Raw genomic sequence first — 26,624 nt, forward strand, 5'->3', positions numbered from 1 at the left:
CCCAGGAGGCGGAGGTTGCAGTGAGCTGAGATTGTGCCACTGCACTCCAGCCTGGGTGACAGAGCAAGACTCTGTCTCAAACAAAAATTATATATATATATGTGTATATATATATATATGTATATATATATATATGTATATATATATATATATATATATATAAAATCTTTGTATTAGGGTTCCCTAGATGGTCAGGACTAATAGGATAGATGTATATATAAAGGGGAGTTTATGAAGGAGTATTGACTCACACGATCACAAGGTGAGGTCCACAATAGGCCGTCTGCAAGCTGACAAGCAGGGAAGCCAGTCTGAATCCCAAGATCTCAAAAGTAGGGAAGCCGACAGTGCAGCCTTAAGTCTGTGGTCAAAGGCCCGAGAGCCCCTGACAAACCACCAGTGTAAGTCCAAGAGTCCAAAAGCTGAAGAACTGGAAGTCCGATGTTCGAGGGCAGGAAGCATCCAGCATGGGAGAAAGATGAAGGCTGGAAGTCTTAGCCAGTATAATCCTTCCACGTTCCTCTGCCTGCTTTATTCTGGCTATACTGGCAGCTGATTAGATTGTGTCCACCCAGACTGAGAGTGAGTCTGCCTCTCCCAGTCCACTGATTCAAATATTAATCTCCGTTGCCAACACCCTCACAGAGAGACACCCAGGAACAATACTTTGCCTCCTTCAGTCCAATCAAGTTGACGCTCAATATTAACCTTCACAGACTTTGATCTGAGCAGACTCCAAACTTATATGGAGAACAACTTCTCCCAGTAGGTGAAGCCACTCTCCTATGTACAAAGCTGTAGCTTTACCCTCATACGGCCCAAAGTGGAATGTAATGGAATCTCCATACAAAACCGTAGTCACAGCATTCATTTATCAAGAAGCAAGCACACAGCACAGATGAGTTCGCTGGTGCATTTTACTGAATATTTAAGGGGAAATAATACCTATTTTCTGCAATCTTTTCCAGAAGATAGAAGCAGGAGGAATACTTCCTAAGTCATTTGTCAGTGTCACCCTAATACCAAAACCAGACAAAGACATTACAAGATGACTATAGACCAATATCTCTCACACAGATGCAAAAATTACCAACAAAATATTAGCAAATAGAGTTCAACAATATGTAAAAAGAATTATAGGCCATGACCAACAGGGATTTATCCCAGGTATGCAAGACTGGTTCACTATTCAAAAAATCAGCTAATGCAATCCGTGACATCAACAGGCTAGAGAAGAAAAATCACATGATCGGCTGGGCACGGTGGCTTACGCCTGTAATCCCAGCACTTTGGGAGGTCGAGGCAGGTGGATCACGAGGTCAGGAGATCAAGACCATCCTGGCTAACACGGTGAAACCCTGTCTCTACTAAAAACACAAAAAATTAACTGGGCATGGTGGCGGGCACCTGTAGTCCCAACTACTTGGGAAGCTGAGGCAGGAGAATGGCGTGAACCCAGGAGGTGGAGATTGCAGCGAGCTGAGATCGTGCCACTGCACTCCAGCCTGGGCGACAGAGCGAGACTCCGTCTCAAGAAAAAAAAAAAGAGCCGGGCGCGGTGGCTCACGCCTGTAATCCCAGCACTTTGGGAGGCCGAGGTGGGCGGATCACAAGGTCAGGAGATCGAGACCATCCTGGCTAACACGGTGAAACCCCGTCTCTACTAAAAATACAAAAAATTAGCCGGGCGAGGTGGCAGGCGCCTGTAGTCCCAGCTACGCGGGAGGCTGAGGCAGGAGAATGGCGTGAACCCCAGGGGGCGGAGCCGGCAATGAGCCGAGATCGCGCCACTGCACTCCAGCCTGGGTGAAAGAGCGAGACTCCGTCTCAAAAAAAAAAAAAAAAAAAAAAAAAAAAAAAAAAAAGAAGAAAAATCACATGATCATATCAGCGGACACAAGAAAAGCATTTGACAAAATCCAAACCTGCTCATGATAAAAAAAAAAAAAAAAAACTCTCAGTAAATTAGAAATAGGAACTTCCTCAACTTGATAAAGGATATCTACAAAAACTTAGCCAGGCGTGGTGGCTCAGGCCTGTAATCCCAGCACTTTGGGAGGCCGAGGTGGGCGGATCACAAGGTCAGGAGTTCGAGACCAGCCTGGCCAATATGGTGAAACCCCATCTCTACTAAAAATACAAAAATTAGCCGGGCATGGTGGCTGGCACCTGTAGTCCCAGCTACTTGGGAGGCTGAGGCAGGAGAATCAGCCCAGGAGGTGGAGGTTGCAGTGAGCCGAGATTGCACCACTGCACTCCAGCCTGGGCGACAGAGCAAGACTCTGTCTCAAAAAATAAATAAATAAATAAAAGAATATCTACAAAAACCTACAGCTAACATCATCCTTAATGGTGAGAAACTAGATGCTTTCCCCTAAGATTAGGAACAAGGCAAGAATGTCCCCTGTCACCATCGATTCTCAACATCCTGCTGGAGGTCTTGGCCAATGCAGCTAGACACAAAAGGGAAATAAAAGGTACAGAATAAAAAGGAAGAAATAAAACTGTTTTTGTTCACAGATGACACAATCATCTATGTAAAAAAATCTAAGAGTTGACAGAAGGAAAAAACCCCAGAACAAAGAAGCAATTTCAGCCAAGTTTCATGATATAAGGTTAGTGTCCCAACGTCAACGGCTTTCGTGTGTGCCAGCAAAGAACAACTGGAATTTAGAATTAAAAACATTTGAGTAAGACAGGAAACAAAAAAAAGAAAAACTAATAATAAAATTAAATACACATTACCATTTCCATTAGCATCCCCCAAAATGAAATACTGAGGTATAAATGTAACAAAATATGTACAAGAGCTATATGAGAAAACTATAAAACTCTGCTGAAAGATATCAAAGAACTTCATAAATGGGACGACATTCTATGTTTATGAACAGGAAGACTCATTTTTTTTTTTTTTTTTTGAGACAGAGTCTCACTCTGTCACCCAGGCTGGAGTACAGTGGCGTGATCTCAGCTCACTGCAACCTCAGCCTCCCGGGTTCAAGCAATTCTCTTGCCTCAGCCTCATGAGTAGCTGGGATTACGAGCACACACCACCACGCCTGGCTAAATTTTTTTGTATTTTTAGTAGAGATAGGGTTTCAGCATTTTGGCCAGGCTGATCTCAAACTCCTGGCCTCAGGTGATCCACCCACCTCGGCCTCCCAAAATGCTGGGATTATAGATGTGAGCCACCACACCAGGCCAGAAGACTCAATATTATCAAGATAGCAGCAGATCAAGATAGCCAACTTGATCTACAGATTCTACATAACAACACAATCTTAATCAAAATCCCAGGAAGTTATTTGTAGATATTGAGAAACTGGCTCTAAAGTTTATGTGGAGAGGCAAAAGATCCAAAATACCCAACTCAATATTGATGGACAACAGTCAGAGGACTGACACCACCTGACTCCAAGGCTTGCTCTAAAGCTAAGTCATGAAAACAGCATGACATTGGCAAAAGAATAGACAAATAGATCAACGGAACAGAACAGAGAGCCCAGAATATTAAAAGTAATATTTCTAATAGACCAGTATAAATGTGTCAACTGATCTTTGACAAAGGAGCAGAGGCCACATAATGGAGCAGAGATAGTGTTTTCAACAAATGACGCTGGGACAACTGGACATCCACACACACTAACTTTGGTCATCTCCAGTAATACAGGCGTGCACACACACACACACACACACACACATTCTCTCTTTCTTCCTCTTTATTGTCCCCCCCAACCCCCGCACCACATGCAATCATAATTATACTCTTTAGTTCCCAAATGCTTCTAATTTGTGTTGTTGTCGTTGATGTTTTGAGACACGGTCTCACTCTGTCACCCAGGCTGGAGGGCAGTGACGCAATCTCAGCTCACTGCAACCTCTGCCTCCCAGGTTCAAGCAATTCTCCTGCCTCAGCCTCCTGAGTAACTGGGATTACAGGCACCTGCCACTACACCCAGCTAATTTGTGTATTTTTAGTAGAGACAGTTTTTCACCATGTTGCCTAGGTTGGTCTCAAACTCCTGGCCTCAAGTGATCCGCCCGCCTCGGCCTCTCAAAGTGCTGGGATTACAGGCGTCAGCCACCGCACCCAGCCTCTAATTTGTGTATCCCATATTTTACAGATTTTTTAAGCTAGTCAAATTTTACAATTTTTTTACTTCCAAAAATAACAGTAATCAGCACTATACGTACATGTGTGTCTTCATATGTAGTAACTAAGATTACATGAGCCACTGTATTAGGTATCACCCATTTGAGGAAATACAAAGCAAGAGGAGAAAACCTATTTAAGAACTGGGTTTATATAACAGTGGTGTTATTGTCACTTTTGTAAACTGCTCTCCATTCATGCCTAATTATAGTGCAGCTTCAGAACAATATCATTAAATTTACATTTTGTGTGACTTCAATACCAAATGCCATTTTCTTAACTTTCAGAGCTAAGAAAAAGTTAGCTGAAAGTTTCGGGACCATCTGCTCACGTGGCCCACCATGGTCCCAGTCACTCAGCAAACACATCGGTGCCCTGATGTGGAGGGCTCCACGCTAGCTTCTGTGATGACAGAGGTGCATACTACCGGCTGCTTGTCCTAGAGCACGTACAATGTAACAAACTTGTAAATAAAATAAGCACATTATAGTACAGCATGTTAAGTGTTACAACAGAAACGCATGTAAAGAGACCAGAAAATCAGCACCCCTGTAGGGAATCTGACGAAGTCATGGAGAGGTGCCATCTGAACTGGGCTTTCAGGAATGAATAGGAGTTTTCCGGGTGAAGGGACCGGGGGAAGAATCATGATGTGCAGACACTCCACATGAAAGCAGGTGTGGCTGGGCACGGTGGCTCACGCTTGTAATCCCAGCACTTTGGGAGGCCGAGGCGGGCGGATCACGAGGTCAGGAGATCAAGACCATCCTGGCTAACACGGTGAAACCCCGTCTCTACTAAAAATACAAAAAAATTACCGGGCGCGGTGGTGGGCGCCTGTAGTCCCGGCTACTCGGGAGGCTGAGGCAGGAGAATGGCGCGAACCCAGGAGGTGGAGCTTGCAGTGAGCCGAGATTGCGCCACTGCCCTCCGGCCTGGGCGACAGAGCAAGACTCCGTCTCAAAAAAAAAAAAAAAAAAAAAGAAAGCAGGTGTGCCTGGGGTTAGCGAGCTGCTTCCTGTGCAAGGAGCATAGGATATGGAAGATGGGGTGGCGACCTGGAGTTAAGATAGTTGGCTGAGGCCATATCATGAAGACCCTTGCATACCAAGGTGGGGGTTTCATCCTGGAGGTAGGAACAGGAGTGGCTTTGATTTGGGAGAGGAAAGCTCTGGAGATGGTGTAAAAGGTAGCTTGGAGTTAAAAAAAAATTTTAAAGTTCGATTTTAAGAAAATAAGAGAAGATAAAATAATATTTCATGAACTTTTTTCCATCCTAATAAATATATGTTTCAACAATGCTTCTGTAGCTTGCATAAAATAACACTACAGTGTTTAAGCAAACTGTTACTTGGGGAGATTTGAGGTTATTTGTGTTTTGTTATGTCTTTTTCATCTATTAGTTGTTATAAACAGGCACAGATTCTTAATTACTTCCTTAGATAAATCAGTAACGAAACTGCTGAGTTAAAAGTACGTACATTTTTCGGGCTTTAAATAAATCAGTTAAATTGTCCTCCAGAAAGGCTATACCAATTTCTTTCCTACTAGGAGTGTTTAAGAATGCCCATTTGCCCAGCACCCAGTATAGATCAGTACAGACATACAATAAGCAATATCTCACTGTATTAATGGGCCTGTTTTTGCTACTGAAGTCACACATTCTTTGTCATGGGGGGTGGTGGTTGGAGGAGAGGACATTTGTATTTCTTCTTTTGTGAATTACCTGTTGCCATTTATCCATTTTTCTACTGGTGTGTTTGCCTTTTTTTTTTCTTGCTCTTTAAGAGTTCTCTATATATTAAGGGCATCCTGTTGTCGCTATATGCGGTGTAAATAAGTTCTTTCAACTTATTATTGCTGTACATGTCTAACTTCAATCCCTGGGAGAAGAGACAGATTTGAATCCTCCACGGCACATAGCTCAGTCTCTCTTCTGTGGCAGGTGCTCAACATATATGCCAAGATGGGTGAATTATTTTTGTCCAAGCTACTTTATGAAACTCATTCTGCCCCACTCCAGAAATGGAAGGGATCCGTCAAACGTTCAGACTCCCCTTGCTCACAGCAACATCAACACTGTCTCCTTGTTTCCTTCATTCATCTAACAAATGTTTACTGAGCCCCTGGTATGTGCCAGGTACTGTTCTTGGCACTAGGAAAACCATAATTGGCAAAATCTTTCATTTAGTTGGGGGACACAGATAATAAAGAAAACGAATAAAATATGTATGATGTTCAATTGTGATCAGCGCTATAAAGTACATCAAAGTACAGAAGGGGAGACTGAATTTGTAGGCAGCATGGTCATGGTAGAACTCGCTGAGAAGGGGCATGAAGGTGGAGGTAGAGGGTTTAGACAAGTGGATAGGTAGAGGAGAAGGCTTCTGAGCAGACTAAGCAACGCACAGAAAGGGCCCAAGGCAAGAGCAGGCCCAGTGCATTTAAGGGACAAGAAAGACGTCCGTGTGGCTGCAGTGCAGTGAGCAAATTCAGGAGGCAGGGGAGGGGCGCAGGTCGTGCATGGCTTTGCAGCCGTTGTCAGAACTCTGCTTTTCTTCTGAGTGAAATGGGAGGATTGGAGCAAAGAAGTGGTGTGGTCTGCCTTATGTTGTAAAAAGACAGCCCTGGCTGACACATTGGGACTAGACTGGGGTGGGGGCAGAGCTGGAAACAGGGAGACCTGTAGCAGTGCAGGTGAGAGATGATGGCATCGTGGACCATCTCGGTGGTAGCACTGGAGATGCTGAGGAGGGGCCACATTCTGGGCATAGTTTGATGGCAGTAGAGCCAGCAGAATTTCCCAGTGCAAAATGTGAGATAGGAATAAAGAACGGTGTCGCGGATTTCAGCTTGAGCCACTGAAGGATGCAATTGACATTAACTGAGATGGGGAAGATGCAGGTGGGGCAGGTCCAGAGGAAAAGATCAGAACTTTGATTTTAGAAATGTGGAGGCCGGGAGCGGTGCTCATGCCTGGAATCCCAGCACTTTGGGAGGCTGAGGCGGGTGGATCACTTGAGGTCAGGAGTTTGAGACCAGGCTGGCCGACACGGTGAAACTCCGTCTCTACTAAAAATACAAAAAAATTAGCCGAGCATGGTGGCGGCACCTGTAGTCCCAGCTACTCAGGAGGCTGAGGCAGGAGAATCACGTGAACCCAAGAGGCGAAGGTTGCAGTGAGCCGAGATCACGCCACTGCACTCCAGCCTGGGCGACAGAGCGAGACTCCGTTCCATCTCAAAAAAAAAAAGAAAGAAAAGAAAGAAATGTTGAATGTGAGGTATGTATTTCATCACATCCAAGTGGAGAGATTAAGAATTGAATTGAATACACAGTATACACTAATAATAATAGCTGTATATAAGGCTGGGCACAGTGGCTCATGCCTGTAATCCCAGCACTTTGCGAGTCTGAGGCAGGAGGATTGCTTGAGCTCAGGAGATCGAGATCAACCTGGTCAACATGGTAAAGCCCCTTCTTTACAAAAAAAAGTACAAAAATCAGTCAGGTGTGGTGGCGCACCTGTGGTCCCAGCTCCTCAGGAGGCTGAGGTGGGAGGATCACTGGAGCCTGGAAGGTGGAGGCTGCAGTAAGCCATGGTCGCACCACTGCACTGCAGTTTGGGTGAGAGTGAGACCCTGTCTCAATTTAAAAAAATAAATCGTTGTGTCTAAGTGATGGGATTATAGAAAAGTTTTTCTTTCTCCTCTTCCCACTTCTTACTTTGCTTGGTCTTTGGAATTTTTCAAAATTTTGAAATCATAAACAAGTTTTACTTTTATTTTAAGTTTATTTATTTATGAGACAGGGTCTTGCCCTTTTGCCCAGGCTGGAGGGCAGTTTCGGAATCTTGGGTCACTGCAACCTCCGCCTCCCGGGTTCAAGCGATTCTCCCGCCTCAGACTCCCTGGTAGCTGGGATTACAGGCACCTGCCACCACGCCCAGCTAATTTTTGTGTTTTTAGTAGAGACGGGGTTTCACCATGTTGGCCAGGCTAGTCTCAAACTCCTGACCTCATGATCCACCAGCCTCGGCCTCCCAAAGTGCTGGTATTACAGGCATGAGCCACTGTGCCCGGCCAAGTTTTACTTTTATAATAAAAAGTAAACCATATTAATTTTTTAAAAAAATAATAGCATGTAAGTTATAACATATAAGAGGAATAATTGAGGCTTGTGTCCAGAACTTGAAATTTAAATTTAGGTCAATTCTACATTCTCTGCAATCCCACCGCAGGCCAGACGCTCTGCTAGTTCAGGGGATATTGAGATGAACAAAGGTGGTTCCTGCCCTGCCACAGTGCATTGTTCAACAGGCTCCAGGCCCATCCCAGTAAATGCTATCATCAAAGTCCTAACCAAGACCTGGGGGAGTAGGAGGAGGAGGTAGCAGTGAGACTATACACATCCTTGTACTGTAAAAATGGCGAAAGCATGCAGACCAATAGGCTCTGGGCCACACCGAGTGAATTTTAATGCAGGACGGAAGCACACAGATGGGTGAGCAGGTCTCTCTTTACTGAAACACAGAATATGTGCCAAGGTGAGTCCAAGGACACCTCTGGGAACAGGTGAAGCCCCTCCCCACACATATACTCTGGTGGACGGGAGCGAGGGTCCTGTTGCCACATCTGGGGTCAGGGGCTTGGACTTGCTGCCCTTCCTGGGAACCTTGTGTACCTCTCAGCACCGTAACGCAGCTGCAGTCTGTCGGTGGGGGCCCAGGCCGGGGCAGCACCCTCTTTTGGCGTACAGGACATGCCTGGCTGCAGCTGATGTCCGTTAGCCTCTCCTGACGCGCAGTAAGGAGACCTGGAGGCGAGGCACGTGGGCATGGAGTTCCCGGCGGAGCTGGAGAGCAAGGGAGCCAGCTGTCCTTTCAGCCCATCTGGCCCATGAGCTCACCACAGGCAGAGGACAGGAAGGGACAGTGGGACAGAGTGCACGCGGAGGACGGCAACCCTTCCTGGGCCTCCTACATGCCGGACACAGGCTGGTGCCTCACACACATTATGTCATCTAAACCTCACAGCAACCTTGTAAAGCAGGTGTTACGATCCTCATTTTATAAGGGATGAAAGTCGCGTGGAATAACTTATCGAAGATCACACAGTTGGGAACTAGAATTCACACCCAGATCCAGCTGGTTCCGAAGCTCATTGTCTAATCCCTGAGCCCAAACCGTTGGGCTGTCCCCGGACACGAGAACTGACACCCAACCCCACATGGCCTGGTGCCTGCGCCTGAGCTGCTTGACCTGTTCCTGATCTCCCAGTTTCTTTCCGATTCCTGAAATCATTTCTGGTTTGGGGGCTTAGACCTGAGATTCAAAACTGGCTTCCCGGCCGGGTGCGGTGGCTCACACCAATAATTCCAGTGCTTTGGGAAACAGAGGTGGGTGGGTCACCTGAGGTCAGGTGTTCAAGACCAGCCTGACCAACATGGAGAAACCCCGTCTCTACTAAAAATACAAAAATTAGCCAGGAGTGGTGGTAGGCGCCTGTAATCCCAGCTACTAGGGAGGTTGAGGCAGGAGAATCGCTTGAATCTGGGAGGCAGAGGTTGCAGTGACCCAAGATCGCGCCATTGCACTCCAGCCTGGATGACAGAGCGAGAATCTGTCTCAAGAAAAAGAAAAGAAAAGAAAAAAAAAAAGAAAAAGAAAACAAAACTGGCTTCCCAGCCAGGCGCAATGACTCATGCCTATAATCCTGGCACTTTGGGAGGCCGAGGCGGGTGGATCACAAGGTCAAGAGCTCAAGACTAGCCTGACCAACATGGTGAAACCTGAAACTCCATCTCTCCTAAAAATACAAAAATTAGCTGGGTATGGTGGTGTGGGCCTGTGATCCCAGCTACTCAGAAGGTTGAGGCAGGAGAATGGCTTGAACCTGGGAGGCGGAGGTTGCAGTGAGCCAAGATCGCACCATTGCACTCCAGGCTGGGCGACAGAGCGAGACTCAGTCTCAGAAAAGAAAAGAAAACAAAACAAAAACAACTGGCTTCCCCCTCCCACAAGGATTCACACTCGCTGCTTTGCTTATCACGTGCCGGGGCATTTGTCATTTATTTGGCCATCGGGTGTCAAACCCCCGTGCCACGTTTAGGGAACTCCTTACAGTGGGAGTCACAATGGGCCTCGCTGCTGCTAAGAGAACTCCAAGGACACAGATATCCCTTCTTCCCATCCCCTGGCACCTGGCTGTGGGCTCAAGGGAGTACAAGGGCTAAGCTCGGCCTATCGAATGTTCCTACTCAGGACTTTGGCTCTGGAGCAAAAAGTCCAGCGAGACAAAAAGGCAGCGAGAACCTGTGTGAACGTGTGCGCAGGCTGCGTGATGCCCGTTGGCTGTGACGGCATCCAATAGTGACTGACCAGCAAGAGGGACAGTGTCCCAGCCAGCGTAATCCCATTGTCTGGCCCCCAGAGCCCCTGGGGGCCCTCCTATTTTCCAAGCCTGCTTTCCTGGCATTGCTTTGATTCTATGCACTCTGGGACGCTGCCAGCAAATCCCCCTTTTACTTATGACAGACAGAGGTTTTCTTTCGCCTGCAACAAAGGAGCCCACTCTCCATGGACATATCTTGCTTCCGTCTGCTAAGGGCAATCACTCCACCTGTCTAGCCTGGCTATGAACCCTACACCTGGCATAAGACCCCCAGCCAGCATCTCTGCCAGGTTTACCCTTGCAAGGGATGACAGGAAGCCTGAGCCACTTTTAAGCGGTGCGGCACCCATTGACTGTGAGAGGTGCTAAATGCAAGCTTCAGGTATCAGCAAGGGCGCTGTCAAAGAGGCAACCCACATTAGACTGTGCACTGGGCCTGTTTTCACGGTCACATCTGTGAGCAGAGCTTAGACACTTCCCATCATGCCCCATCTGCTACTTTGTACTGCACAGTAGGAGAACCACCGCCCCCTCAGCAAGGCCAGGCCCGTGACATCTGCACTGAGCTGACGCAGTCTAACCTCCAACAAGCCACACCAACCCCATCCCCAAAACCCTGACCCTGGAATTTCACCATCAGAAGTTCTGTCCAGTGGGTTTTAGGAGAATTTTCCCAGCTTGTGCAAATACATCCCAGTCACGGTCCTCATCTACAGCGCGCATCTCTGGGGATTTTTCTGCCCAGCCTCCCTATGTTCTTGAGGCCCATCCTTCCTCCTGTGGGACCCTGATTGGGTTGTCAGTCATGGTGACCCTTACAGGCCACGGAGACCTGCTCTTCCCCGGATGACATGAAAATTTGGGGAGAGGGGGCCGGGCCAGGTGGCTCACGCCTGTAATCCCAGCACTTTGGGAGGCCAAGACAGGCGGATCACGAGGTCAGGAGATCGAGACTATCCTGGCTAACACGGTGAAACCCCGTCTCTACTAAAAAAAATACAAAAAAAATAGCCGGGTGTGGTGGCGGGCGCCTGTAGTCCCAGCTACTGGGGAGGCTGAGGCAGGAGAATGGTGTGAACCTGGGAGGCGGAGCTTGCAATGAGCTAAGATCGCACCACTGCACTCCAGCCTGGGCAACAGAGTGAGACTTTGTCTCAAAAAAAAAAAGAAAGAAAGAAACAGAAAAAAGAAAGGAAAAGAAAATTTGGGGAGAGGGAAGTGCCTTGTGAATCTACGGCTAACAAGGCTGCCTTTTCATGCATATGAAGAAAGACTCAAGAATGAAGGGAGTAGAGCTAAGACAGCGAGAGAAAGAGAAAGCCCCCGTGATCGCGTTGAAGCTGCTGGATCCAGCCGTATTGAAGCTGAACAGAAGCTTCTAGGTTTCTCAGACCTTGCCTTTTTTTTTTTTTTTTTTTTTTTTGCATAAACTGCTCTGACTTGGGTTTCTGCCACTTGCAACCAAGAGTCCAGCCTACCCTCCCATCAATATCACTGACCTTCGCCTCAGGGGCCAGAAGGCCAAGCTTCCCAGGACCAGAAGAAATTGGGGGCTCCGGCAGTCACGTGTTTACATTGCAGAGAAGGAAATGAAGAACTCGGAGAAGGCACAGAAGCAAAGCCAGGCAGAGACCCTCAGATTCAGCTCCTAATTATCCATAAGAAACGAGACTCCCTTCCAAATGCGGTAGCTGCTCTTCTGTGTCCTGCGGGTCTTCCCGGCAGACCCTGCGAACCTCACCCCTTCCTCTACTCCCCTGGCCTGGAAAGTGCCTGCTCACCTGCTGCATCAGCCTTTCTGCCACTCTGGGGTCAGTGAGGTCTTCCAGGGAGGCCACACTCAGCCGCAGGAGAAGGAAGCCTCCATTTTCACCTGCAAATGGAGAACAGTAGGATGAAAATCAGGGCTGGGAACGGTGGCTCACACCTGTCATCCCAGTTACTCAGGAGGCTGAGGCAGGAGAGTTGCTTGAACTCGGGAGGTAGAGGTTACAGTCAGCCAAAATCAGGCCACTGCACTTCAGCCTGGAAAACAGAGCGAGACCCCGTCTCAATAAATAAATAAATAAAATCAAAGAGACAAAACACAAGGCCACGAATATGAACTTAAAATACAAAGTAAATGAAAACCTTTTCTTCTGAGTTTATCACGTGCTCCATTTGCACGAAAAAGGAGGATGAAATATGGCCGGGCGCGGTGGCTCACGCCTGTCATCCTAGCACTTTGGGAGGCCGAGGCAGGTGGATCGCCTGAGGTTGGGAGTTTGAGACCAGCCTGACGAACATGGAGAAACCCCGTCTCTACCAAAAATACAAAATGAGCCAGGCATGGTGGTGCATGCCTGTAATCCCAGCTACTCAGGAGGCGGAGGCAGGAGAATCGCCTGAACCTGGGAGGCGGAGGTTGTGGTGAGCTGAGATCGCAGCATTACACTCCAGCCTGGGCAACAAGAGCGAAACTCTTTCTCAAAAAACAAAAACAAAAAAAAAAAAAAAAGAGGAGGATGAAATAGACACATATATTTGCTTCCGTATGTACATTTCATGTGCAGAAAATGATACACAAGAGGCAACCCCACGGGTTACATGTGTGAAGAGAAGTGCCGGGTGGGGGCACGGCCAGGGCAGAAAGACATTTAATGGTGTACCTTTTTGTACCTTTCCATTTCAAATCATATGAGTGTCTTATCTAATCAACAAATAATAAGTATTTTTCTTTCCAGGGAAAAGAAGGAGCGATCAGACTGTCACTGTGTCTGTGTCGAAAGGAAAGACGTAAGAGACTCCATTTTGAAAAAGACCCGTACTTTAAACAAGCTTTGCTGAGATGTTGTTAATTTGTAGCTTTGCCCCAACCTTGAGCTCACAGAAACATGTGTTGTATAAAATCAATGTTTAAGGGATCTAGGGCTGTGCAGGACGTGCCTTGTTAACAAAATGTTTACAGGCAGTATACTTGGTAAAAGTCATCGCCATTCTCTAGTCTCAATAAACCAGGGGCACCATGCACTGTGGAAAGCCGCAGGGACCTCTGCCCTGGAAAGCGAGGTATTGTCCCAGGTTTCTCTCCATGTGATAGTCTGAAATATGGCCTCGTGGGATGAGAAAGACCTGACCGTCCGCCAGCCTGACACCCGTAAAGGATCTGTGCTGAGGTGGATTAGTAAAAGAGGAAAGCCTCTTGCAGTTGAGATAGAGGAAGGCCACTGTCTCCTGCCTGCCCCTGGGAACTGAATGTCTCGGTAAAAAACCCGATCGCATATTTGCTCAATTCTGAGATAGAAAAATCGCCCTGTGGTGGGAGGCGAGACATGTTGGCAGCAATGCTGCCTTGTTATTCTTTACTCCACTGAGATGTTTGGGTGGAGAGAAACATAAATCTGGCCTACGTGCACGTCCAGGCATAGTACCTTCCCTTGAACTTAATTATGACATAGATTCTTTTGCTCACATGTTTTTTGCTGACCTCCTTATTATCACCCTGCTCTCCTACTACATTCCTTTTTGCTGAAATAATGAAAATAATAATCAATAAAAACTGAGGGAACTCAGAGGCCGGTGCTGGTGCAGGTCCTTGGTGTGCTGAGCGCCGGTCCCCTGGGCCCACTGTTGTTTCTCTATACTTTGTCTCTGTGTCTTATTTCTTTTCTCAGTCTCTTGTCCACCCGACTAGAAATACCCACAGGTGTGGAGGGGCAGGCCACCCCTTCACTTTCCAGGGCTGTTTAGCTACCATCTTTAACCCTGTCAGATGGGGTCGTGTTACCCACCTCATAAGGCTGTTTTGAAGGTTAAATAGAGGAGATAACATATGCAAAGCTGGTGGCACACTGCCTGGCATCAGGTAACATATGCAAAGCTGGTGGCACACTGCCTGGCATCAGAGAGAATGTTCAGCTGGGGCCAATGCTTACTGGGTGTGAAATGTGTTTATATCACCCCTACCTACAATACAAAAGATATTCAATAATATCTTTCTGTACTGAGTGGTTGTGATTAATATTTGTATTCCCACCTCCCCCAGAAAGGTGGGAGCAAGCTGCGGATACACAGAGATGAGGCCCAAGTGCAGAGTGACAGGAAGTGGAGGTGGAGGCTACAGGCTGACCAGAAGCTGGACTGACCAAGCAGCCTCTGACAATGAACTTCTCCCCTGAGAAGTCCCTGTTGCCTCAAAGATGTAGCTTTAAACTCCCAAGACTTTGCCGTATTTATTTGTTTATTTTATCTTACTTTTTTTTTTGAGATGGAGTTTCACTCTGTCTCAGCTCACTGCAACCTCCACCTCCCGGGTTCAAGTGATTCTCCTGCCTCAGCCTCCCAAGTAGCTGGGATTACAGGCGCCCACCACTGCGCCCAGCTAATTTTCATATTTTTAGTAGAGACGGGGTTTCATCATGTTGGTCAGGCTGGTCTCAAACTCCTGACCTCAGGTGATCTGCCCGCCTCTGCCTCTCAAAGCGCTGGGATTACAGGTGTAAGCCACCGCGCCCAGCCTGTATTAATTTATTTTAAGTCACTATCTATGGCATAAATTCCAGGAAATGCATCCAGCAGGCCCCACTTTCGTGGGGTCCGAGCCCGTCAGAGGGCAGCAGCTTGGGCCTGATGCCTGCCTGCTGCTCCTCTGTGTGGCTATGGCTGGAATAGAAGCTTCCAGAGCTGCTCAACAGTGCACTTCATAGAAGGTCAGAGCTGGACAGGACTTCAGCGCCCATTCCAACCCTCTCCAACTATGGGTGGGGAAACTGAGGCCCAGAGAGGGACAGGGACTTGCCCAAGGTCACTTGGGTTGTTAGAGGCAGAGCCGAGACCGCAAACCATTTCTCCGGACTTCCATCTCCACCTCTTTCCATACACAACCCTCCATCTGCCTTTTCCTGATTTCGTCAAGAACCACTAGAAGATCACGAAGAGGCAGCAGGCTCTGAATAGGCTCCAGATCCTTCCTTCCTCTCCACTCCTCAAGTGCGGAGACGTCCTGGAAACTCCGCACCCCAAATCCCCGAAGATCACCGGCAAGAACCACTTACCTGCACTCCCGTCTGCGGTCGGCCTCGTCCGAGCAGTGGTGGGCGTGGCTGTTGGGGGCTTCATCGGGGTTTTCGCTGAGGTCGTGGTCTTGGCTAAGGAGCTGTTCGTCCCTTGGCTGCTGCTGGTTGTAGTCGGAGGGACAGAAGGAAGAGGGTCCCTGCTGGTGGGGAAGGGCCCCTTGGTCGTGATGCCCGTGGTGGGTGTCTCTGAAGGGGTGAAGTTCTCCAGGGCGGCTTCCGAGGGGCTGTAGAAGGAAGCAGAGCTCCCAGCAAAGGAAGTGGTTTTGTCCACTGCTGACCCAGCTTCCATGGAGACCGGAGCTGCTCCTGAGACTCTGACGTAACTTGGTGTCTCAACAGAGAGGGCTGAGGTTTCTTCCAAGGGATTCCCGCTAACTGTGGCCAGAGCTCCACTGAGGGTTGTGGCCCTGGGTGCTGTCACTTCTCTTTCTGTGGCACTGTTGGTGGGGAGTGGGGTCCCAACCGTGGCATCAGGTGCAGCTGACTCTGCGGTGCCAGCTGTGGACAGGGTCTCGGCAGAGGCTGTGGCCTCAGTGACGTGTGGTTTTGCGTCAGTGGAGTCAGGCAGAGCTGGTGGATGGGAGGTGGGCGAGGCCTTCACCCCTTCCGTGGGGATGTGATCTGTATCTGAGGCCCCGGGGATGCTGGAAGTCGTTGTTTCTATTTCTGTGATGCTGCAATTGATAACCTCGATGTGGGTGACGGTCACCAGGGCTTCAGCGAGGAGAGAGACGTCAGATCCCGGGGACCATGAGGGGGTGATGACCGGATGGGGGCCGTCGGAAGAGGTGCCGCTTTCTGAGGACAGGCCCTTAGCTTCTTTGGAGGTGTGAGCCAATGTCAATATGTCCATTGCGAGTGTCTTTGCCTCTTCAGAGCTGTCATCGGTGCAAAGGGTGTCAAAGATGGCTTCCTCGGGATCACTGCCTGTGACGGTCTGAACTGTGGTCATTCCGCCTCTCTCGGGGCTTCCACTGGCGGCTGATGTCTCCACAGAGGTGGCAATCAGCACCATGATGTCGGGAGGTGTTTTTGTGAAAGTCCTGGTCTCTCTTGCAGGGGAAATCCCCTTGGCTCCCCTGGTCTCTGCTTCTGGAATGGGGCCGGCTGGGGTTGAGGCCCTAGAAGAGGTCTCGGCACTCAGCGTTTGAGTTTCCAGAGCGGCGTGACCCGGTGCTGGAGTCATAGCGGGCACTTCTGTGTCGTCTGTTGTCGTCGCAGTGTCTGCTCTGCGGGTGCTGGGGCCTGTGTTGGTTAAGACTGACTTGGTGAGCCTGGGTTCCCGTGGACTTCACACAAGCTATCGCGTTTACACCCTGGGCACTTCTGGGGGGAGGGTGGGGAGGGGAGTGCCGTTACCTCATTTTTCATCTACATAAGCGAACAAGAAGGAGGGAGTCCTGGGAAGCCCAGGCCCAGCGGCAGCCACGGAGCTGGGGTTGCCATGACTAGCGTCCTCTGAAGCCCCAACAGCTCACTTGGGGCCAGCAAGCCCTGGGATCTGCTGGCTCTTGGCCTGCGTCTTTAAGAGGGGATGTGTGGGGCCAGCGTCCACCTTCCAGGGTGAGCCAAGAAGGCAGACCAGCGTCCAGGACTCGCAGAGCTTTCCGAACCTGTGTCCCCTTCCCCGGATACTTTTCTCATCCAACACAGGCTTCCCCATGGAAGTAAAAACCCTTAAAAGACGAGAAAGGCCTATGATTTGCCTTTCGGGGTAGCTGGGTGGATTGAGGGGGAGGAACCTCCAGCGACAGGGTGGGCAGTGCTGCTGCCGAAGCGAGGGAGCTGGCAGAGTCCTTGGGGCTCTGGCAAGGGAAAGAGGGCGCTCGCCACCCTGCCGAGGCCCCTCCTGAATGAGGGCTGAGGACTGCAGGGTTGGAGCCTGGGAACCACAGAAACTGTGGCCAGGCATTTTCCACAGGACACAGGGAGCCAGCTCAGGAAAAACCTAGCTTTCCAGAGAGCGGCTGCTGGCACTTCTGCCTAGAGCAGAGGCCTGTTCCCTTGCCTGGCCCTGAGGAGGGAGGAATGGGGGCCCCGAGGGAGGCTACGGTAGGATATTTTCCCCAGAGACAGGGTCTTGCTCTGTTGCCCAGGCAGGCCTTGAATTCCTGGGCTGAAGCGACCCTCCTGCCTCAGCCTCTTGAGTAGTTTACTACAAGATCTTTTCTGGCCTGAGAAAGGGGCCTCCCCTGTCTAGAGGGAGATGGGGTTCTCCCTGTGAGTAGGCCAAGGAGCCTCTTGGAGAGGGTTTCTAGATTTAGCAAATAAAAATACAGGGTACTCGGTTAAATTTGAACTTGCATTTCAGATAAATGACGAATAACTTTTTAGCATGAGTATTTCTCATGCAATATTGGCTACATACTTACACTTAAAAAGAAATCGTTACCTGAAATTCAAATGTAACTGGATGCCCTGTATTTTATCTGGTAATCCCAGTCTTGGAAGGAAAAGGATCAAATACGAACCCCCTAATTCTCTGAGCCTTCTTGGTCCAGCCCACACAGCTGGAAGCCCAAAGGTGGCGCTCTTGGAGTCTGACCTCCCCTGGCACACGGTTTGAGATGGTCTTTACCCGGCTCCACTGGTCCAAAAGTAGCCCATAGATCCAAAAGAGGCCTAGCACCTCTCCCCAGGGCGTCAGGATGGGGCCCCAGGTCCCCGGCTGGTTGTCCTGTGGACCTCAGGGAATGACGAGGCAGGAGTCAAGAGCCTCGGCTGCAGCTCCTGCTGTGCCGCCCGCTACCGGCTCTGGGGTCAGATGATCTGCTGGTTCAAATCCTGACTCGGCCTCCTACTAGCCAGGCCAGTATCCAGACCCCTCCCAGCCTCCACGTCCTCACCTGAGAAAACAGGGTCACAACAGCTGCCTTGCCAAGGTGGTGAGGACAGTGGAGAAGGTGAAAGGGCTTATATTCCAAAGCCCACAAGGTGAGCATCCCTCCCCCATGGAGTCCTCTCCCGGGCCACTGGAAAGCACACACAGTGGATTTGACCATAGTGAGGAGTGCGGGCTGCACCCCCAGGCAGTGTCGGCGAGTCCTGGGCGCCCGGGCTGCACCCCCAGGCAGTGTCGGCGAGTCCTGGGCGCCCGCTCTCATCGCTGCTCCGGTGCGGCCCAGCTGCACACACAAATCTCACTTCTGCAGGAACTGTTTGTCTGCCTTCATAATACAATTTCTGCTCCCCACTTCAAGGCCTGAGATCATTTCTCTGAGCCTTCTTGGTCCAGCCCACACAGCTAGAAGCCCAGAGTGGTGCCCTTGGAGCCTGACTTCCCCTGGCACATTTTCCGGCTTGTCCAGGAGCCCCGGGGTGTCCTTTCTGCTGTGAAACCTCCTCGTGCTCCCCAAGCCCACAGCCTCTCGGGTCCAGGGGGGTCTCCTCAAATATGGCAAAGCCCGGCCCAGCCCCTCGGTGGCTCCAGAACACTGTGGCTCTCCTGGTACAGTCTTCAAATCTGGTGGAGAGGAAAGCGTGTGGACTTGGGACCCTGAGCTGGAGAATCTGCTCTCTGCCCTGTGACCCTGGCCAAGTCTCTCAGCTCCAAGCCTGCATTCTGCCCCTGTAAGGTGGAGCTCACGGGACACGTGCGGCGTAAACCAGGCCACGGTGAGCACAGGCAGGAGGCCGCGGAGTGCAGTGCTCAGGCCTGTGTGGAGTCAGATCCTGGCTCCGGAGTTGTTACTGGATCGCCAGAAGCACAGTGGCCTCATCCTTAAAGCAGTGGAGGTGGGGGGTGGTAAGAACAGGGCGGATCTTGTAGGGCCATTGTGAGGATTAAAAATATAATGTATGATAATGCTGTGTCAAAGTAGATTCCTCAGTCCTAACAAATGTGCCACTCTGGTGGGGGACGTCGATGATGGGGGAGGCTGTGAGTGGTGGGGATGGGAACTCCATACTCTCCACTCCAGTTTCTTTTTTTTTTGAAACAGAGTTTCACTTTTGTTGCCCAGGGCAGAGTGCAATGGCAAGATCTCAGCTCACTGCCACCTCCACCTCCCAGGTTCAAGCAATTCTCCTGCGTCAGCCTCCCAAGTAGCTGGGATTACAGGCACCTGCTACCACACCCGGCTAATTTTGTATTTTTAGTAGAGACGGGGTTTCTCCATGTTGGTCAGGCTGGTCTCCAACTCCCAACCTCAGGTGATCCGCCTGCCTCGGCCTCCCAAAATGCTGGGATTACAGGTGTGAGCCACTGCACCCAGCCTCTCCACTCAAGGTTTAGAGTGAACCTAGAACTGCTCTAAACAAATAAATAAATAAATCCTTTTTTAGTTTTTAATGTATGTGATGAGTTTGGCACAACTCCTATTAACGACAGGTCAGGGTACGTTCCCATCTTTCACAAAAGCCCTGCCTCTCAGCATCCACTCTTCCCAAGCAGTTTGTGGCAGTCAGACTTTTCACACGAAATCTGTATTTTGAAGGAAATCCATGCTAGGTAATACACTTGGAGGAGTCAGAATCTTGTTAAGCCACATTCTTCAGCTTTCTGCACAATGATCACCAGCTGGCACCTCCCTGCACGTCCCCCCCCCCGCTCCGTGCCCCACTTACTCTCCCACGTTCATAAAGATAAACTCTCAGCCACCCCTTACGATGGCAGCGTCATGGTTGATTAGTGTGTACTGCAGCACCAGGCACCTTTACACTCACACACACCGTCATGGTTGATTAGTGTATACTGCAGCGCCAGGCACGCTTACACTCACACACACCATCATTTGCACACTTTTTATCATCAATAATAGCACTTCACAGGTAGCCCTGTGGTTCCTTATAATCAACCCGAGAGAGCCTGCCCTTGCCCGTGAAGGGTGGCTCATACTGAAATTCCCCCCCAGAGCCCCACTAGGGGAGAGGCCCACCAGGCCCCTCTGGCCTCCTTACCTGCAGAGCTCCCAGGGACCCCAACCTCCCAGCAGAAGAAGAAAAGGGGCAGAGCCAGACCCCAGAGACAGCCCATCCTAGTTGGCCACTGCTGCTCCACAGAACTGCTGGCTGTCTCTCACGGGTACCTTTTCCTGCTTCCTCAAACCAGGGAGGAGGGAGGGCCAGCCTCCTGCCCAGGTGTGTGGCCAGGTGATCACAAATGTGCAGGCTGAGGGCTGGCAGGTTGAGGCTGTCAGCAGGCTGACCCCCCCGCCTTCCTTGCCTAGTAAACACTGAAATTTGATTTGAAGATATGGAATCACTAGCTTTTTTTTTTTGACATGGAGTCTTGCTCTGTTGCCCAGGCTGGAGTGTACAGTAGTGAGATCTCAGCTCATTGAAACCTCTTCCTCCTGGGATCAAGCAATTCTCCTGCCTCAGCCTCCCGAGTAGCTGGGATTACAGGCATGTGCCACCACGCCCGGCTAATTTTTGTATTTTTAGTAGAGACGGGGTTTCACCATGTTGGCCAGGCTTGTCTCGAACTCCTGACCTCATGTGATCTGCCTGCCTTGGCCTCCTAAAATGCTGGGATTACAGGCGTGAGCCACCACGCCCAGCCAAATCACTTCCACAGTGACATTGACCCCTCAGTCTTGTGCTGGGAAGGCCACAGGAGGTCACGTTTCACCACCACCCCCTCCTGTGCCTGGAGCTTGGGCTTTGAGTCAGACCCGGGTTTCATTCCTGGTCCTGGGCATGATTAGCTCTATCACCGAGGGTGAATTTCAGAGCCAGGCTGAACCTTCACTTCCTGCTCTGTAAATGGATAAACGCTACCTTGCCGGGCTGTTGTCGTGAGGATCACATGCGATAGTAAAGCTCTCACACGGTGCCTGCTACACAGTTGATGCTCATCAAAAATATACACATCTTAGGTGCTCAGCAAATGAGTGAGAACCCTGACACCCACCCTGATCCTCAAGCGTTGGGGAGAAGAGACGGCTCCCCAGTGTGGGACAACTCCAACTGCTAATATCCTTCCATCTTCATCATCCTGTGATTCTGCGTCCCAGTCAAAGCCAGGAACATCGGCCAGCTGAAGGCATGGGGCGGGGGAAGAGACTAGCTGGGGAGAGAGAAAAGATGAGGGCACTCATCTGGTCTCAGGGCCTAGGAAGAGAGGACGCGTGAGGGTGATGACTCAGCCAAGCTAGAGATGCAGCCATGAGAAGGGACATGCAGTTACTGAATATATTTCCAAACGCCCTAGAGAAGAATCTTACTCCCTCCATGTGCCACAGACGTGAACTGTTATGGCAACTGGCCAGTGACTAGACAAGGTAGCTTGGGAATTTCAGGGCAGGAGCGCTGATGAAGGCAGCTCTTGGGTAGAAGAAAGCCTGCTGGATCCGCATCAGGGAATCACAACATCTCAGAACTGGAAAGAACTTTAAAACCAGGCCCGGTGCAGTGGCTCACGCCTGTAACCCCAGCGCTTTGAGAGGCCAAGGTGGGCAGATCACTTGAGGCCAGGAGTTCGACACCAGCCTGTCCAACATGGTGAAACCCCATCTCTACTAAAAATACAAAAACTAGCTGGGTGTGGTGGCTCATGCCTGTAATCCCAGCACTTCAGGAGGCCAAAGTGGGCGGATCACTTGAGGCCAGGAGTTCGACACCAGCCTGACCAACATGGTGAAACCCCATCTCTACTAAAAATACAAAAACTAGCCAGGTGTGGTGGCATGTGCCTGTAATCCCAGCTTCTTGGGAGGCTGAGGCAGGAGAATTGCTTGAACCTGGGAGGTGCAGTTTGCAGTTAGCTGAGATTGCTCCACTGCACTCCAGCCTGGGCAACAGAGCAAGACTCTGTCTGAAAAAAGAAAAGAAAAAGAAAATCAGAAGGTCCAGGTTCCATTTCCAGCTCTCTCCTTAACACTGACCCAGGAGCTGTGTGAACGTACAAGTTATCTGCCCTCTCTGGGCCTCTGTCAACATGATCTACAGGGTCCTTTTGGCCGCGTGGTCTGGTTCTGCATTGGGTGTGTGACATTGTCTTCCAGAAATTTACTCTGCTCTGGGCTGTGCTGCTGAGAAGAAGGAGGGAATGGGAGGGGAAGACTCCCCAGAAGAGGTTGAGGGGGGTCCATAGGGGACAAAACCCAGCACTTGGGGTGGGGATCTTGGACACCATTGATCTGTAGGCTGAGCCCCTTCCGTCCTCCACTCAGCCCCAGCTCTTTGCTTATCAAATGAGACAAGGACTCCCTCGCTGGGAGGAGTCAGGTAGGGAGAGGAGGCCAGGGCCACAGCAGGGACTGTATTCTCTTAGACCCCATCTAGTAGCTGCGATCCACTGTGAGGCGTATCCCAAGGGAAGATGGAGAAGAGACTAAACAAGAATGCAGCTCCTCTCAGCCACCCCAGCCCTCCTCCAGCCCCACCCCCGCAGGGATAGGGGCTTCCTCATTCCAGCAGCAGGTGAGTCCACCCCAGCCCATTGCAGATGAGGAAGTGAGGAATCCCTGGAAAGGAAGCCTGGCTGAAAGCTTCCCTGGGTTTGCTGAATTTTGGACCATTTTCCTCGGTATTTGGGAAATTTACAAGCCTGGCAGATGACTGTTAGCCCTGGGGGCCGTAACAGTCTTATGCAGAAAGTTCCTGGGCCATATTTTAGCCAAACTCAGCTCTCACCTTGAATGAGCATAGGAGGCTAGTTCATTAATTTAACAAACACATGGAATTCCTTCTATATGCCAGACATTGCTCCAGGCACTTGGAATACATCACTCAGTAAAAGAGATCCCGGCCTTCATGGAACAACTTTCCTAGTGAAGAGAGACAGCAAACTGTGAACCCCGAATATCTGAGACAGTTCTCAGTTAATTTAGAAAGTTTATTTTGCAAAGGTTGAGGACTCACATCCATGACACAGCCTCAGAAGGTCCTGGTGACACGTGCCAAGGTGGTCAGAGCATAGTCTGGTTTTAGACGTTTTAGGGAGACATGAGACATCAATCCACATATGTAAGATGAACATTGGTTCAGTCTGGAAAGGTGGGACAACTCAAGCAGGGAGGGGGCTTCCAGGTCACAGGTGGGTGAGAGACAGATGGTTGCATTCTTTTGAGTTTCTCATGAGCCTCTCCAAAGGAGGCAATTAGATATGCATCTATCTCAGTGAGCAGAGGGGTGACTTTGAATAGAACGGGAGGCAGGTTTGCCCTAAGCTGTTCCCAGATTGACTTTTCCCTTTAGCTGAGTGATTTTCAGGGACTCAAGATAGTTTCCTTTCACCTTTCCCCTTTTCTTTTTAAACATGTTTTGGAGAAAGCATTGTAGAAGAAAATGAGTCTCTGGTCTCAGGTTTGTCTGGTCTCTCAGGGCTAGGATAGTTTATTCCTAGATAGGTAGGTCCTGAGTTATTAGGAAAGCTCATTTTTAGCAAGTTGAGAAAACTCAGGTCCTATGAAGAGAAAATAGGGGGAGGAAGGGAGAAAAACAACAAACAAAATAACGATCCTAGAAAATCGATATGGGCCACATTACTCTGAAGTCCATATATCAGTAGGCAGGTATGAAAGTAGCTTATATATGTAAATAGGCTGCTGTTATTTTCTTCTGAAGTTTAAGTTGTCTAGCTTCAGTTCACAGGGCTTCAAAAAGCACAGCTTAGCTTTCAGTGACTCCAAATTAGGAAAAATGGGAAAAAAGAAAGGGAAAAAATTGAAAACGTTATATTGAAGACTTGTAGCCAAGAAAAATTAGAATTTGATCCAAACTGTAGAAAATAATAAAAATGTAAAAACATTGGGCAAGACTAGAATCTAACAACAGGTGTACTATAGTTTTTAAAACATAGTTTTTCTCTCTCCAGTTTCTCATTTTTACTAAAGACAAATCATGGTAGGACTGATTTCCTTCATTATACTTGGCCTGATTATTTGTGTACAGTGCAGCAAGAATAATAATTTTTTTACACAGGCTTTTAAACTGGCTTTGATGGAACTTTGTTCCATAGAAGGAATCTCAGAAAAGACTTGTTTAAAGCTAGGCCCTGCCATGGATTTGTACCATCAAATACCTATGAGTTGCATGAATTCCTCTCCTCTTGAGGTTCCAGGATAAAACTTGGGGCTCCTGGGCCTGTCAGAAAGTGACATTCTTTACTTACCACAGGTCGGGAACCCTGTTCAGGGACTGTGTAGACAGGGTATGCAGCCAGTTTTCCCAAGGGGCTTTTACTGGCTCCATAAAACAAGTTTAATTCCTTAAAGGAAAGCACACCATTCCAGTCAAAGCCATGGTAGAATAACCAGTTTCTCCAATTGTGTCCTGTTACAAATAAAAACAGATTATTATTGCACTTATGCAAATAACTATGTTGTGATAAGTTAAGAATACTCACAAATAGTTTCCAAATTCAGGAGAAATCAGGTAGAGAAACAAATATGCTCCAATTTTTGTTCATAGGAGTATAATAACTTGTTAAAAGCTGTCAATAGCTCAAAAGAAAAGTTTCCTTGACTCTGAAAAAACAAAACAAAGGATCAACAACGTTTTAAGCAAAAAGTCAAAAAGATTACTTCAGTCCATGCAGTTAATTCCTGTTCTGCTTGATATTCATGAACATTTCAGCTCTCCATGAGTCCCAAAAGTTTTTCCTCTATTCTGATGTCACAATCTCCAAAGTTATCAGAAACCTGCATTCAAGAGCACCTTTTAGAGTTTTATAGCTGATTACAAAACCACCTTCTTTTTTTTTTTTTTGAGACAGTCTCACTCTGTCACATAGGCTGGAGTGCAGTGGTGTGATCTCAGCGTACTGAAACCTCTGCCACATGGGTTCAAGTGATTCTCCTGCCTCAGCCTCCCGAGTAGCTGGGATTACAGGCACCTGCCACCGTGTCTTGCTAATTTTTGTAGTTTTAGTAGAGACAGGGTTTCACCATCTTGGCCAGGCTGGTCTTGAACTCCTGACCTTATGATCCACCCACCTCGGCCTCCCAAAGTGCTGAAATTACAGGTGTGAGCCACCGCACCCAGCTATAAAACCACCTTCTAAAGAGGACCAAAACAAGACAATTGTCTGTGGATAACAAAAAGTTTTAGGGCAGCCATAGTCAAAGACACAATTGACAAGGAAATTTGTTACCTCTGTGGCACAAAATAATGTAACATAACAATTATTACCGATAATGTACACTAAGTCATATCAGAATTATAGGAGTTTCTGGTAATTTTAGAACACATACCAATCACATATTTATACAAATACAGTCCAAAGAAAGCCAAACACAATTTCATACTTGACAATGCTTTCTGTATAATTTTTATACCAAATAAGCCAAATTATGTCATTTTTGAACTTTAGGGAACCTAGTATCTTACATGATTAGGACAGAAAAATACATAATTTATAATTTGATTTTGGAAAGTTTGTCAGATAGCAAAAGTTTAAAACACTTGATATCACAGGTCATTGTAAAATAAGTCACTCATTTGACCACAGTGATAGCTCAAGGATTTCAAAAAAAAGGCAAAAGCCTTCGTTGTTTGGGAGAGGAGACTTAATTTTTCAAACAATAAACCCTCATTTAAAAAAACAGCAGGAAGCTAATTAAATTTGTTTTTCAAAATTTTATAAACAGTCTGTAAAATTGTAATCATGACCATAACATATAACTTCCATAAGCCTTTTATAACCTTTATTAAGGAGTCACTTAATGCTTCAAAAAAACGTTGTTAATCTGACACAGGGGCCCATGTGCTGGTCTTGCGTCAGTGTGCCTTTGACATTAATGATTAATTTACAGAGAAACTCATCTATTTTCTCTCTCAAAATTGGCCCTTACAGTCTCACATGCCCGTGCTAGTCCCTGGGCCTTGAGGAGTTGAACAGCTTTAATTCTGTGTCTCAGGATGCAGTTCATTTTGATTGGCATCTTCTACTGGGCCTGAGGATGAGGCTTGAATTGCTGTCAGTGTTTGATTTTCTACTGGGCCTGAAGATGAGGCTTTAATTACTGTCAGTGTTTAAGATTTAGCAGGACTTGGTGCCCTTTTTAGACCCAGGAGTCAAAGCTCTGTAACTTCATGTCGGAAGGACTTGAAAAGCACATACACAAAGATACATTGATG

At 48.5% G+C, this 26,624-nt stretch overlaps 1 protein-coding gene across 1 annotated transcript; it reads right to left on the reverse strand.

Annotated features, from left to right (window-relative positions):
• Nucleotides 1-8,653: 8,653 nt before the first annotated feature.
• Nucleotides 8,654-20,582, reverse strand: MUC20 (mucin 20, cell surface associated). Its single transcript, XM_063620582.1, has 4 exons — nucleotides 20,499-20,582; nucleotides 15,579-16,844; nucleotides 12,327-12,418; nucleotides 8,654-9,007 (listed from the first exon to the last, which is right to left on the reverse strand). Exons 1-4 carry the CDS (start codon nucleotides 20,572-20,574, stop codon nucleotides 8,939-8,941), a joined length of 1,503 nt encoding a protein of 500 aa, XP_063476652.1. The 5' UTR covers nucleotides 20,575-20,582; the 3' UTR covers nucleotides 8,654-8,938.
• Nucleotides 20,583-26,624: the final 6,042 nt, after the last annotated feature.

This window comes from Symphalangus syndactylus, chromosome 17 (genome assembly GCF_028878055.3).
Source record: "Symphalangus syndactylus isolate Jambi chromosome 17, NHGRI_mSymSyn1-v2.1_pri, whole genome shotgun sequence".
In the NCBI taxonomy this organism is placed as follows: domain Eukaryota; kingdom Metazoa; phylum Chordata; class Mammalia; order Primates; family Hylobatidae; genus Symphalangus; species Symphalangus syndactylus.

Coding starts and splice junctions, on each gene's coding strand:
- MUC20 (XM_063620582.1), bottom strand. CDS start 20,574: ATGGGCTGTCTCTGGGGTCTGGCTCTGCCCCTTTTCTTCTTCTGCTGG. Junction 16,845..20,498: donor GGTCCCTGGGAGCTCTGCAG/GTAAGGAGGCCA, acceptor TAACCAACACAG/GCCCCAGCACCCGCAGAGCA. Junction 9,008..12,326: donor CAGAAAGGCTGATGCAGCAG/GTGAGCAGGCAC, acceptor CTTGCTCTCCAG/CTCCGCCGGGAACTCCATGC.